This window comes from Aquarana catesbeiana, linkage group LG07, assembly GCF_042186555.1.
Source record: "Aquarana catesbeiana isolate 2022-GZ linkage group LG07, ASM4218655v1, whole genome shotgun sequence".
In the NCBI taxonomy this organism is placed as follows: domain Eukaryota; kingdom Metazoa; phylum Chordata; class Amphibia; order Anura; family Ranidae; genus Aquarana; species Aquarana catesbeiana.
Window position 1 is genome coordinate 317,496,281 of NC_133330.1, and position 15,900 is coordinate 317,512,180.

General features: G+C 43.5%; 1 protein-coding gene across 1 annotated transcript in view; it reads right to left on the reverse strand.

The window, feature by feature from the left end:
* TNNI3K (TNNI3 interacting kinase) overlaps positions 1–7,550 on the reverse strand; it is a 459,065-nt gene extending 451,515 nt beyond the window's left edge. Inside the window, exons 1-2 of the mRNA XM_073592079.1 lie at positions 7,502–7,550; positions 7,293–7,401 (exon numbers count right to left, since the gene is read on the reverse strand). Of these exons, the coding sequence (XP_073448180.1) occupies positions 7,293–7,401; positions 7,502–7,550 (158 nt within the window). The remainder of the gene's footprint in view (positions 1–7,292; positions 7,402–7,501) is intronic.
* Positions 7,551–15,900: the final 8,350 nt, after the last annotated feature.

The window sequence follows — 15,900 nt, forward strand, 5'->3', positions numbered from 1 at the left end:
CCTATCAGTGCCCATTAATGCCTGCTATCAGTGCCCATCAATGCCTCCTATCAGTGCCCATTAGTGCTTCCTATCAGTGCCCATTAGTGCCTCCTATCAGTGCCTCCTATAAGTGCCCATTAGTTCCTTCTATCAGTGCCCATCAATGCCTCCTATCAGTGCTCATCAGTACAGCCTATCAGTGTACATTAGTGCCTCCTATTAGTGCCCATCAGTGCCTCCTATCAGTGCCCATCAATGCCTCCTATCAGTGCCTTCTATCAGTGCCCATTAGTGCCCCCTATCAGTGCCCATCAGTGCCTCCTATCAGTGCCCATCAATGCCTCCTATCAGTGCCCATTAGTGCCTCCTATCAGTGCCTATCAATGCCTTCTATCAGTGCCCATTAGTGCCTCCTATCAGTGCCCATTAGTGCTTCCTATCAGTGCCCATTAGTGCCTCCTATCAGTGCCTCCTATAAGTGCCCATTAGTGCCTTCTATCAGTGCCCATCAATGCCTCCTATCAGTGCTCATCAGTACAGCCTATCAGTGTACATTAGTGCCTCCTATCAGTGCCCATCAGTGCCTCCTATCAGTGCCCATCAATGCCTCCTATCAGTGCCTCCTATCAGTGCCCATTAGTGCCCCCTATCAGTGCCCATCAGTGCCTCCTATCAGTGCCCATCAATGCCTCCTATCAGTGCCCATTAGTGCCTCCTATCAGTGCCTATCAATGCCTTCTATCAGTGCCCATTAGTGCCTCCTATCAGTGCCCATCAATGCCTACTATTAGTGCAGTCTGTCAGTACTCATCAGTATGCTCTGAACGGAGAGTGTGTCTTTCGTGGAACACCACAGAGCCGGCATTGACAGTTCTATCTCCCCCTCAGTCCATCCTCTCTTGCACAGGATGAGAGAGGACACAGCCGATCTGCTCCCCCTTCTCCCCCCTCCCCTCTCCAGTGTGTGCTGAGGGGGAAGTGTGAACTTGTTAGCGTCACACTTGCAGCACACACAGGAGAGGGGAGGGTGGATAAGGGGGAGCAGATTAGCTGTGTCCTCTCTCATCCCGTGCAAGAGAGGACGGGCTGAGGGGGAGATAGAACTGTCAATGCCGGCTCTGTGGTGTTCCATGAGAGACATGCTCTCCGCTCAGAGCTGTGCAACTAGCAACCCCGCTGGGGCCCCCCCGACAGTGGCAGAATGGCAGGGTCCCGTCGCAAGTGCGACTGTTGCGACCCTGGTAGTTCTGCCACTGGTCAGAGGCACTGAGCTCAATGAACAGCTTGGAGCCTTGGACCAATGGTAAACCACCATTGGTCCAAGCTGTCCAATAAAAATGCTGCAGTAGAGGCTCTCCTCTCACTGCAGTGTCATAGAAGTGGGCATGTGTCTAAAAGACAAATGCTCTCTTCCAGCCCAGCCCTCCTAACTACAAGGAAAAAAACATGGGTTTATGGGTATAAGCTTTACCTATAAACCATGTTTTTCTCACACAGTTAAGAGGGAGAATCTGCTGCTGCTGAAAGTTTTTTTTAATCAAACGAAATAATATATTTATATTCTATATTGTCCTTTGTCTTTGATGACGCCCTGGAGGAGGGGCGAAACGCGTCGACGCAATATCCGGCTCACGTTACCAACCAGTGACGCTGTTTCCTGTTTTCTGTGGAATGCACGCTGACACAGCGGTGACCACGGACCCATTCTGAATGCCTGTTCATAACCTTCATTCTGTTAGTAGCGCTATCATGCCAATTTCCCTATGGTATTAAACTATGTCTTTCTCCTTATATCTTTTTGGGTGAAATATGATGTTTGCGGTTTCCAAGGCTTTATCCCATTGACAGCAGTCTAGGTCTCATCTTATCCTCTTGCTATAACGGCAGCATTTCAGGTGACTGTATGCAATTCCTTGAGCTGAGGGGCTGGAAGTCTGCTATCATTGATTAGTGGGATTTATCTTGAGGAATATTTACACCCTTTCTAGACTTGAATATATCATGTGTGTTTGTATCAATATTGTTATATGCTGAGGCCTAATCCCATTGCTAGCGGCATCTGTTTTTCAAACAGATCTATTTCACATTTCTAATCTAGTCACTTGGTTTCAAACAGACGTATTTCACATTTTTTTTCACCTTATGTTATGTGATTTATTTAACACCTAGTACCATTTATCATCACGTTAACAGTGATATTATAATTTCTTTATATTTTTGTAGTTTTATAAGATTCTAGTTACTAGCGCTGTATCTTTTTGTATAAATGATTTTTTGTATAATATGGAAGATGATGTTACGCCGAGTAAAAAGATACCTAACATGACTACATCACTATCTGTTGTATGACAATATGGACTCACTGCCACAATTACAGTAATACATAGCACTGTCATGGCTGTGTAGACAAACATTTTTCTACCTCTTAAAGTTTTTCCATGTTCCTTTGGTAGCTGACACTAATGTAATTGTATTCTACTTCAAGCCAGTTCTGCAGAAGAACCCTTGCAGAGGACCTTGCAGAGGAACCCAGAGACCTGCAAGGTCCAATATAATGTAGGGTGATTACCAGCAGTGGTCTTTTCTGGCAATGTATCCTATGGTAAGCAAAAGGGTCAAATGCTTGATGGAGATCCTCAAACCTATAGCCAGATTTACATCTATGGTAAATGCTTGGGGTAAACATAGCCCACTTTTATCATGCTGACAATAAAGTCTAATGCCCTGTACACACGGTCGGATTTTCCGATGGAAAATGTGTGATAGGACCTTGTTGTTGGAAATTCCGACCGTGTGTAGGCTCCATCACACATTTTCCATAGGAATTTCCGACACACAAAGTTTGAGAGCAGGCTATAAAATTTTCCGACAACAAAATCCGTTGTCGGAAATTCCGATCGTGCGTACACAAATCTGACACACAAAGTGCCACGCATGCTCAGAATAAATTAAGAAACGAAAGCTATTGGCTACTGCCCCGTTTATAGTCCCGACGTACATGTTTTACGTCACCACCTTCAGAACGATCGGATTTTCCGACAACTTTGTGTGACTGTGTGTATGCAAGACAAGTTCGAACCAACATCCGTCAGAAAAAATCCATGGATTTTGTTGTTGGAATGTCCGATCAATGTCCGACCGTGTGTACGGGGCATCAATATTAAGCTTTTTTTGTTGTTTTTTTCAATGGGTACATGTAACAAATATAAAGTAAGTAATAACCCAATTAGTCTGCAAAAGCATATATACCCTTAACTGTAGAAAAGATGAGAGCGTCACAGAACTAGTTAAAGTCCAGTCAATTTGTGTTGTCCAGAGATAAGCCATGAAAATAAATCAATGTGTTTTGAGGGCTCAAAGCTACCCCTTCATCAGGGCTCAACATGTTGTAAATAATAGAGGATAAAACTGAACAAAAAGCACTGAAAATTAAAGCCTGAGATCTGTGGTTGTAACTGGTCACTGGCGATCTGTTACAGCTGAAAAATCTTATGCTTTTATTCCCCTTGAGCCCATGGTTTATATTCATGGCTTATTTTCGATAAAAAAAAAATTGACTTGGACTTGCTAGCTATGGCACTCTCATCCTTTCTACATTTACACTTATGCCGTCTACACACAGGCGAACTTTTCGGCATCAAAGGTCCGACGGTCTTTCCGACGGACTTTCAACGGACTTTTGACGGACTTCCGACTGACTTTCGAATGAACGGACTTGCCTACACACGATCACACCAAAGTCAGACGGATTCGTACGTGATGACGTACGCCCGGACTAAAATAAGGAAGTTGATAGCCAGTAACAAATAGCTGCCCTAGCATCGGTTTTCATCCGTGGGACTAGCATACAGACGAGTGGATTGTTCAATCAGACTCGAGTCCGTCGGAAAGATTTGAAACATGTTTCAAATCTAAAGTCCGTCTGATTTTTACCCGAAAAAGTCTGCTACAGGTCCAATGAAGCCCACACAAGGTCAGATTGTCCGACGGATTTCTCCCGTTGGACCATAACAAAAAACTGGCCACTGCCCCCACCTATAACTGGCCTTCACAGCAAGGAGCACATGGAGGGGCATATACATTTAAGACAAAAACAATTCCATAGCTCAACCCGCCAACCAGTCTGCTGACCAACCAAATTACCTGTCTAACCGTCTGTTAAAAGCAGGAGTTTAGCTAGCACACATTTGCAAACGCATGTGAAAGCTGCAAGGCCTCGTCACGGCACCCTGTGTTGCTTGCAGTCCTAACACTACAAATTTATAAGTGTCTCCACAGTGGAAGCACATGCATGGAATGGATAGATGTGGAGCAAGTGAGCCTGGAGGCAGCCCAAGCCCCCTTAAAGGAACAGGAGCACACTGGACACCCAGCAAGAGCACAATGGCAGTGAAGGTGCCCAGTGTATATATACGAACAGTAACAAAAAACTGGCCACTGCCCCCACCTATTGTCCCGTTGGACCAATCCGGTCGAAAAAGTCCACCGTGTGTACACAGCATTACACTTTAACACTTATGCCCTGTACACACGATAGGATTTTCCAACAACAAAATCCATGTTTTTTTCCGGCGGATGTTGGCTTAAACTTGTCTTGCATACACACGGTCACACAAATCTTGTTGGAAGTTCCGAACGTCAAGAACGCGGTGACGACCGAGAAAAATGAAGTTCAATAGCCAGTGCGCCTCTTCTGCTTGATTCCGAGCATGCATGGAACTTTGTGCGTCGGAATTGTGTACACACGATCGGAATTTACGACAACGGATTTTGTTGTTAGAAAATTTGAGATCCAGATCTCAAATTTTGTGTGACGGAAATTCTGATGGAAAATGTCCGATGGAGCCTACACACAGTCGGAATTTCCAACAACAAGCTTCCGTCGGAAAATCCTATCGTGTGTACGGGGCATAAGGAGCCTAAACTGAATAAACTTTGGAATTTAAACTATATAAGGCTCCAGTTGATAAAGGCAAATTCTGTAATTTGCAGTTGATAAAACTACCAAAGTGCTATGATTTTTTTCTGGAATTGAAGTGATATTAAAGTTTAGGGGTTTTTTATGGGGCCACTCATGTGGGCTTGCTCCCAAGATGGCTTGTCGGTGTCTATAGAAACAGACAATGGAGTTCAACCCTGCCCCCTGGTCACAGAATTTCACTGACAGCAGCGGGAGCCCATGGTGTCATCCAATAAGGATTGAGGTTGATATGCTTACTCAGGAGTGTCTTGGAAATGAAGCACTCCCGATGGACAGAGTGATAGCTTACTGCTGCAATCAGGGATGTTAAAGTGGAGCTCCGCCTAAAAGAGGAAGTTCAGATTTAAGCCCTTCTCCCCTCCCTCCTCTGCCACATTTGGCATGTCATTTTTTTGGGGGGGAAAGGGGAGCGGGTACCTATCAAAACAAGACGATCCGAGGGGAAGTTCTCCTCTTCCACTCCCTCCCTGCATTCTTCCGGGACATGTCACAGGTCGCAGAAGACTGCTGGACCATTCAGCACAGTGCACTGCACACCCGGCTGTGAAGCCGCAAGTCACATGCCGGCGCCGGAGAGGGAGAGAAGCGACAGTTCGGGTGACCACATTCGTGGATCCTGGGACTAACCAACTAACTATTTCAGAGAAGCACGCTAAGGATGGTTTTCTATCTAGCAAAGGTAATTGATGGCACCTCTATATGGTGTCTGCCTTAAGGCAGAAAACATACATTAAGATGTTTAAAACAGCGCACAGGTTCAGGACAAGCCCTTCTCTGTCACAAAAGCTCCAACATTTAAAGTGATTGTAAAGCTAAAAATGTTATTTTAAAAAAATAACAAACATGTCATACTTACCTGTGCTCTGTCCAGTGTTTTTTCTTCTTCTTGGGTCACCTGCTGGCGCTCCGGGCTCCTCCCCCTTGTTGAGTGCCCCCATAGCTGTGGGGGCACTCCTGTGTACATCCATAAGACACAGAGAGCATGGTTCATGCCAATGGCTCCTGCTGCTGCGTCTCAGCCAATCAAGAGGGAGAGACACGGGTGAGCCTCAGGTCTCATGCACATCGCTGGATTGAGATCGGGCTTAGGTAAGTATAAGGAGGGGCTGAGGGGGGAGCTGCACACTGAAGGTTTTTTACCTTCATGCACAGAATGCATGAAGATAATAAAACATTCAGCCATTTACAACCACTTTAAAGCGGCGTTCCACCCACATTTTGCACTCCTCACCATGCAGCACTAATGTACATCCTTAGCAATTTTTTTTTTTTTCTGTTCACTCATCTGATTTATGCCTATATCTAATTTCATGTCCTCATTTAGGGGCTGCGGCGCTGTATGTCATTTGCGGTTTTGCATTGGCTCCTGAGAGAACTTGGTCAGCTTGGCATGGCACTGCTCCCATAACATTTAACATTGGCGTCTATGGAAATTCTTGGTCAGCTTGGCATGGCACGACTCCAGTAACATTTAACATTGGCGTCTATGGAAATTCTTGGTCAGCTTGGCATGGCACGACTCCAGTAACATTTAACATTGGCGTCTATGGAAATTCTTGGTCAGTTTGGCATAGCACTGCTCTCGTAACATTTAACATTGGCACCTATGGAAAATCTTGGTCAGCCTGGCATGGCAAGCTGACCAAGATTGCACCGCACTACACATGCGCGAGATCGGCAGGTGCATGCTGGGTAGCCCACATGCACGGAATCCAGGAAGAAGGACACTGTGGCTTCAAATGCCCACACTGGAGATGGCCACGCTGTGCAGAAACTTCACAAAGTAAGAAAACGATGCTGCACAAATAGAAAACTGGGTTTACAGCATACCTTTGTTACATTGCACAAGGCATGAGTATTCTAGGGGTATTTTTATCTTAAAAGTCGTATTTCGGCTGGAACTCTACTTTTTTTCGAAAGTCTTGATCCTGCTGGGAAGTGAAAATGTTGGCAATTTCATTTAAATAGGAAACTGAAGGAGCTAATCCTGGGAAAACCTCACATCGGGGAGTTTAAATTATACATGAGTAATAAATAAATGGAAAGTAGAAGTATTACATTTCTGTATGACACAATTGTAATTATTATGCAGGACTTATGTAGCGTCAACAGTTTGCGCAGTGCTTTACAATATGAAGGGGGAAAGTACAATTAGAATACATTTCAATACAGAAATAATAGGAGGGCCCTGCTCATGGAGCACACAATCTAAAATATAATAAATATACTATAAATATTACCTGTTAAAATATATACTATGAATATAAAAAATAATATATAATAATGAATTTAGTTAAATATATGCCAAACAATTGTAGTTTGAACTTACGTGAACACCATTTTAAGTTCGGCATGCTCGACTTCTTTAAGTTGAAGGTCGTCTTCCAGCCTCTCCACAATAACGGTGTAGGACTCGCTTACTTTTTTCTTCCACTCATCTATAACAAAAAAAAAAAAAAAAAGAAGAAGATTAATGATGCAATAAGAGAAAATGATAGCCATAATAATTTACTGTTACTTTGCCATATTTTTTAGTACATGGAGTGTAGACTTCCCCTTTGTGTAAGTGGAAATAGCAACATGCCATGGTGGAGCCTGCAGGAATTGTTGCCGATGTGTTTTTCACTTTGATATTTTGTGATGCTTGTAATTTGGCCTGAACATTGCACAGTAAACGGGATAGAAGTGAATGTGAAAAGGAGTCAAAGTAATAATCCAAACAGATTCATTGGAAGAAATCTCAAGGGTAGAATGAAGCCGACCAAGGAGCACAAATAGTATTGTAGCAGCAGGGAGCAGATAGTAGACATTACTGTGTCCTCAACTCTAGCTGGAGTCGGCTCTGACCCCAGAATGCTTGACCAGTGTCCCAATAGAAACATTACTATGTGGTGATTACTTAGAAAATGCTTCCAGCTTCTCATGCATTTTATATTGTATGAGCCATTTAGGCTGGGGAACAATCATGTATTCAAAGGTAAAAAAGTGACACTAGTAATGGAAGGGGAAAAAAATAAAAGGAAACCATAACCAAGGTCATTTTTATTTTATTACTTTTCTGTTTATATTTATTGCCTATTCATCTAGGAAAGGCACCACATTCCAAAACTTCTTGCTCAACATGCTGATTTTATTCAACATATTGTAATTTTGTCATTTTTTGGAATACATTCAGCACATTGAGCAAGAAACTTTGTAATTTGGTGACTTTACTGGATGGATATAGTATTGTGCATATGTGGAAGGAGCACCAGCCCAAAAGACTTCAAATTCCTTTATTGGTATTGTGCTAAAAGCCAACGTGTTCCGGGGTCAAAGGAACTTTCCCTTCATCAGCATATTGAGCAAGAAACTTTGTAATTTGGTGACTTTCCTGGATGGATATAGTACTGTGCATATGTGGAAGGAGCACCAGCCCAAAAGACTTCAAATTCCTTGTTTAGTATTGTGCTTAAAGACAGCCAATGTGTTCCGGGGTCAAAGGAACTTTCCCTTCATCAAGGCTTCAGTTAAATGAGAACCTTGAATGGACTCTATGGTTTTCTTGTGTGGATCTGTACAGAGAAGCTAATTGCTGGATAGGAAAAATTACTGGCCTGCAGTATCTGCTTGAACAGTCAAGATAAGAACTTATCAACACAAGATCTTATCTTGATTGCTTATGCAGATATTGTTGTGCAGTAAATCTTCCTATCCAGCAATTGGCTTCCATGCACACAGGAAAGCCCTAATCCCCTTTCAGATTGAGCGGATCCATCCAATCTGCCTGCTCAGTGGAGGGGGGGGGTCTCTCCGCTAATCCCCGCTGAGCAGGCGGGTGACAGGTCCGTGTCTTCTCTGCTGGGCTGAGCGGAAACAGACACAACCCGCTCTCCTCTATGAGGCTGCTGGATGAAAATGCACTGCATGTCCATTTTCCCTCCAATTGTTATGTGATCCGATCCGCTGGATGGATGGCGAACGTATCGTCATATGTCTATTTCTAGTGGATTTTATCGGATGCCTGGCAGGTGTCCGCCCCGTACAGAACAATGGATGATCGGATCAGGGCCCATCTGAAAAACTGACAGGCAGACCCAATTGGTCTGCTGGGTGAAAGGGGCCTTAAGCCAGCCATAGGCGGTTTGAATATCAGCTGTTTCGGCAGGAACTGGCCAAGATTCGAACCATGTATGGGCAGGCTGAGTGTACCCAAGTTGATCGATCAACCTGGGTACAACCAGCCTGCCGGATTTTACATGTGCTAGAACACAATGGCTCAGCGGGAGGGATTACACTGTGTTGATGAGGATTCAAGTGAATTTCTTTCCTGCGACCCGTGGTGGCAGGAAAGAATTTGCTCCATCCATGGCCGGCCTTATTTTGAGTCCATTCAAAGTTCTAATTTTTACCTAAAAACCCAGATGCAGGGGGAGTTCCTTTGACCTCTGAAACACATTGGCTGTCTTTTGGCACAAAACCAAAGGAATTTGGACTCTTATGATTTGGTCTGGCGCTGCTTTGCATGGATGCATGTGTTTTTCTGGTAACCTGCTGGGGTTCCCACTGGAGGGTAGCCTTGACTGTCATTAGCAGCTTAACCTGAACCAGTGGCTCTGCAAACGTTTTTGTCTTCTCAATACTTAGTATAAACCTGTATCAAAGTCCCAGCGCCTCTTGGGTGCTTTTTTTAAATTCATTGGACTATAGCAGTGATGGCGAACCTTGGCACTCCAGATGTTTTGGAACTACATTTCCCATGATGCTCAACTACACTGCAGATTGCATGAGCATCATGGGAAATGTAGTTCCAAAACATCTGGGGTGCCAAGGTTCGCCATCACTGCACTATAGTATTGTGACAGTTTGTTGCCTGCATCCTTTACAAAGAGATAGCACCTCACCCATTTTGTTGAAATATATGAGACAATGTTCAATTGTAAAATTTTTCAACAAAAGTATTTTTAAAATCTTCATTAGTGTGGATTTCATTTTACAGTGCAGATGTATAAAAAAAATAAGTTTTGGCTGCAATTCAGCTTTAACCACTTGCGGACAGTCCCCCGTATCTATACTGCGACAGGGCAGCCACTCTGCGCTGGATCACGTACCAAGCACGTGATCCGCCACACCCGGGGTCTGGGGCACGCAGACACACCGCCGGTGACCCACTGCCGCTGTGATTAGACACAACGGGAGCTGATCTGCGTGTCCCACGAACTCTGCTGGCACCTGCCGATTAGGCAGAGAGCCAGAACTAGGGTTGCCACCTGTCCGGGATTCACCATTTTGGATCATGTGTCTGGGTTTCAGTTCACCTGAAACCCGGACACATTATTCAGACAGTAATGTGTCTCGGAAACAGGGCCTGACATGAGGGTGAGAGCACACTATGTGTGCCGTGTTACTATTCTCTTTGGAGTACCCAAAGGTGTCCCAGGTCTATAACAATCCTATAGTAAATATAAAAAAATAAATAATGGCCAGATGCTGTTCGTGATTGCTGCTCACTAACATAGCTCACAGCACGTAACGATCGCATAATACAGGCGATCTTACCCCACCAGACATCCACATTGCCAGGAGGATGTACAAACGGAGGAAGGAGAGGGGAACCACACTGACAACCAAAATGGCGCCGGGTGCAGCTCCATACCCAGAGGCAGTGTGACAGAAGAGGAAGGACACAGTACCAGAGGGCATATACAAGCTCCAACAATCTATGATACCTACTCTCCAGCGTCATCGACTTCCAGCAGCCCAGTGAAATCAAGACCCAGACTGGCTGCTGAAGAATCACAGCACAACGAGGTGAGCTTGTCACAGTCCCCCCCTTCTGTTCACACAGCTATGAGCAGCTCCATAGCTACTTTCCCCACCACAAACCAGCCTGTGTTTGACACTACTTTAAAAGATATGATGCTCTCCCTGCAGAGTTCTATTCATGCTGATATCCTATCACTAGGGCACCAGTTCAAAGCTGATATGAACATGCTAGATGACCGTGTATCACATCTAGAAAACAAAATGGGGGAATTCACCTCTAACTTCAATGAACTGGTGGATGCACACAGCGAGAGGGAAGATGACATGGAATAGATGAAAGCTAAAACAACTGATTTGGAAGATCGTTCCCCTTGGAATAATGTGAAAATAAGAGCCATTCCAGAAACCATTAAACCTGCAGCATTAAAAGAATATTTCACTAAACTCATGTCAGTTCTCCTGCCAGAAACCCCACCATCTGAACTACTCATCAACCAAATCCACAGGCTCCCTTATCCATTTTTACCACATCAAAGAAAAATTCCTCTGGACCACCAGAAACCCTGCAGCACTCCCCCAACAATACAATGGCATATCCTTTGCTGATCTCTCACAATTCACGATGAGTAAACGCAGGAACCTGGCCACCATCACAAAACCCCTACGTAACCACAACATCGCATACAAATGGGGTCACCCAGTAAAATTGGTGGTTACCAAAGATGGGAAAGAGCACAATACCCGCTCCCTTGAGGAAGGATTGACCCTGCTGACCTGTCAATGGAATATCCTGGAACCTTTACCTCAGCGACTCAAACGTGCACCACACCAAAATCACACAGATTCACATTGGGAAGAGTCTGATCTACCAGATGAGATGATTATTTAAACAACCTTCATGGCGAATGCAACCCTACTCCAGCCCTAATTGTTGCCCTGAGTATGAGTCAAGCTGTTTCCCTCTGTTTAATAGTCACCGTTCACCGCACATTTTAGTCCTTGTAAGGGACTCACCTTTTTTACGCAGTAGTCTGTGTTTTCTCTTTTATTTTCTCTATAGTTTTCACTGTTTTATGCTCAACTATATATGCTTTGATAAGCATCTGACTCTTTAGCACACTCTCAGAGTGCGCAATTCTTATAGTGAACCCCACTGACTTCCACATTATCCCAGGACAAAGGAATTTCTCCACCTCCTAAAACTCCCTGGTTAGGCCAAAAACCACCTGCCTCCTCCTACACCCACTACCTCTGGGACCTTCAAAGGGTCTCCAAATCCTCATCTTCAAGCAGAAGAAATTCACAGTCTCATCCTTCAACATCAAGGGGCTGAATAGCCCAAACAAGAGATACTCTTTATGGACTTAAGCTAACAAACTAAAATGCAATGTCTTATGCCTTCAAGAAACATACTTCTCCAGCAACAACCCACCTTCATTTACCCACAAGCACTTTCCACATATATACTCAGCCAATGCCCCGCAGAAGAGAAGAGGGGTAAAAATTGCAGTTAAGGACACAGTATCCTTCAAACAACTTAACACCACCCTTGATGATGAGGGTAGGTTCATTATTCTGATATGCAAAATCAACACAGTTGTATATACTATCGTCAACATATACACACCAAATACGAGACAAATCCAGAAGAAATGTAAGGGAAGCCTTCTGATATGTGGGGATTTCAATGCAGTCCCAAATGACTCCCTGGATACCTCAGGACCAACCCCAAAGAGTAAAAGGCCATCCACCCTGAACAAGTTTCTCAAGTCCAATGCTCTGTATGACGTTTGGAGATGTCAACACTCCCCGGGACTTCTCCTTTTTCTCCAAACCCCATTGTTCATATTTGCGAATAGACCTATTCCTAACTGACAAATTCCTGCTTCAGGACATCACATCCTCTGACATTCATATCATCACATGGTCGGACCACGCTCCCATCTCAATATGCGTGGGAGGAAAGAACACAACAGGGAGCATGAACAGGTGGTGTAATCACGTCTTTTTTAATGTCCACACTGGCTAACTCTAATTATATTCGCAGTCAAATCCAATAATTTTTTTGAGAACAATGCACCCTCTGCTACAAACCCTTTCCACACATGGAATGCCCATAAGGCATTCATGAGGGGGTTGTTGCTGAAGCTTAGCTCACAGGCAAAACAACAAAGGACACAGCAGCTAGACTCACTTCTAGCCACCATTGAACGACTAAAAGATGAAAACAAAATTAGGCCAAACATGGCAACAAGTAATCAGCTGTCTCAATATAGAAATAAATGACGCACCTTTCTTTCAGCACAGCATGCAAAACACTTAAGCAAACTTCGCTCTAGAGCTGCAGAATTCTGGCTAAAAGGAGAATCACGATTTTTTTTGCTTAGAAGATAGATCACGATTCTCGCGGCGTAACATCATCTTTCACATTAAAACAAAAAAAAGTAGTCACTTTATGTGGATGAAGGCGAAAGACAGGCCGGTAATCTTGTGCCCAAGTTTGTCGTTCTCATTAGAGTTATGGGATCGACTGGCAGTTACCTACAAGTTCAAATCCCAGCACACCCCCCTAGCTCCGATATTTGGAAACGCTAGGTTCACCCCGGGTCTCCACCCCAAAAATTTCTCTAACAAGGATTAACAAGGGCTTGATGCGTATAGCAGACTTTTGTGACCATAGAGGTGCTTTGTCGAAAATTTCCTTACGAGAAAAATATGACCTACCAAATTCAGAACTTTTCCATTATACACAGATATCACACTTTTTGGCGACACTGAATCGCACCTCAGATCTCACTACCTTTTCCTCAATGGAAAATCTCTGCAGGACTTTCGATAGGCACACGGGTCACATATCAATGATATACAACATCTTGGCCTCGACCTCCCAAAAATTATTTTACATGCAAAAATGGGCACAGGATATGGACACAGTCCTATCACCTGAAGAATGGAGCAAAATAATACAAAACGCATCTAAATCGATTATTAATACCTCCTTGATAGAGGCGAACTATAAAGTTTTGATGAGATGGTACATGGTCCCGGAAAGGATAGCGACCTTCATCCCAGGGGCGTCCCCCCGGTGTTTTAGAGGATGTAATACAGATGGCACCATGTTCCACACCTGGTGGACATGCCCTAAAGTGAGGAGATTTTGGATACGAACATATAACCTTATTTATTCCCTTACGCAAGTGAATCTACTTAAATCACCTCTGCACGCACTGTTGGGACGCCCAGTGGAGGGGGCATCAAAATCAATGCGCAGACTTATAGTATTTATATTTATGGCAGCCAGAATCTCGATAGCAAAATCTTGGAAGTCCTGCTCGATTCCCTTTTACTTATTAAAAGCAAAACTCTCGTGGATAATGGTAAATGAACGCCTTTCGGCAATTTTGAAGGATAAGTTAACGGGGTTCAATAAAATATGGGAACCCTGGATTGGATATCTTACAACCTCATAAGACACCTGGTAGGTGAAACATTATACACTTAGTAGGAGTGCATCCACCCCATACACCACTCTCTACCTCCCCTCTCTACTCACCTCTCTTCTTCTTTTCCTCTCTCTTTTATTAGCAGTTCTTGGAGTACTGCATTTTCTGTCCTTTTCTCCTACCTCTCTTTCATCTTATTCTATTAGAAAAATGGGCATCGTGGGCCCCTGACGCCTCGAGGAGGTGGGGGGCATGCGCGAGGGCCCAATTATTGGATTAAAGAGCTGGTCTAGGTATTGACCTGACTAGACGAAAATTACAAGTAAGCTAGACAGTACATGTGAACCAACCGCTCTGCGGTTGAACTATGGAGCATTAACCATGTATTAATACTCTTCTTACTTGTACAGTTAAAAGCACTTCCTTCTTCTCCTAGGTTATGTTTGGAGGTTTAATGGACAATAAGCAAAGATGGAATGGGGGGAGGGGGAAACAAAAACAAAACGGATATGTGCAAGGATTTATGGGGATGACTCCACCACCAAGTCACAGTGAGTTCCCAAGGGGGTGACTGGTGATAGGAGACAACATTTATCATCCTTATGGGCCATGCATGGGTGATACAATTGTAGGGTTAATGCATGATTTTTCTGGCTGTAATTAGCTTTATCACAGTCTATGTTGCCTGTCGATGTATGATATACGATGTTCACCCCCCTTTCTTTTTTTTCTCTCTTTGTATTAAAAAAAAAACTAAATAAAAATTATTGTTTAAAAAAAAAAAAAAAAAAAAAAGTCGGGCTAACTTTACTGTTTTTTTTTTTTATTATTCATTGAAGTGTATTTTTTCCCAAAAAATTGCATTTGGAAGACCGCTGGGCAAATACAGTGTGACATAAAATATTGCAGCAATTGCCATTTTATTCCCTAGGGTCTCTGCTAAAATATATATAATGTTTGGGGGTTCCAAGTAATTTTCTAGTGAAAAATATTGATTTTAACTTACAGAAGTGTCAGAAAAAGATTTAGACTTTAAGTGGTTAAACTTCCTGCATTTACAGTTGTTGAAAACTTGGCAGACTGCCCAGCTTATTTATTTACACAGAAGTTATTTCCCTTTGATCTAAGAAGGAAGCTTAGTTAAAATGTATCAAGTTAAAGACTTGGCAGAATGCCCAGATGCTTTCTTTTGACAGCTGAGTGAATAGATAAAGTCTCTCCACTTGTTATATGAAAGAACCAGCAACCTCTGCAGCAGAGATCGTCAGGGGAGGAAACGAGATCATGATTTTTTAACGATTAATTGTGCAGCTCTACTTCGCTCCCACTTATATGCTAATGGAAATAAAGCGGGCAAATGGCATCCCAACTGAAACAACGAGTTGCTAAACAAAGAATATCCCACCTCATACACCCCACCCATGGAGGTAAACTGCAAAATCCAAAAGATATAGCCAATGCCTTCAGCACCTTTTATAGCTCCCTGTATAACCTGAAAGATAACCCACTAACAACACAACCCTCCGAATCTTTGATCTCTGAATTTCTGGACAGCATTACCCTACCTAAATTGTCCGATAAACAATTACAAGACCTCAACAAACCCTTCACTGATGATGAATTAGAAACGTTCATTTTATCCCTTCCAAACAACAAAGCCCCGGGTCCTGATGGCTTTTCAGACGAATATTACAAGCTATTCTCAGCCTCTCTGTCTCTGCATTTAACGTTGACTTATAACGCTGCTGT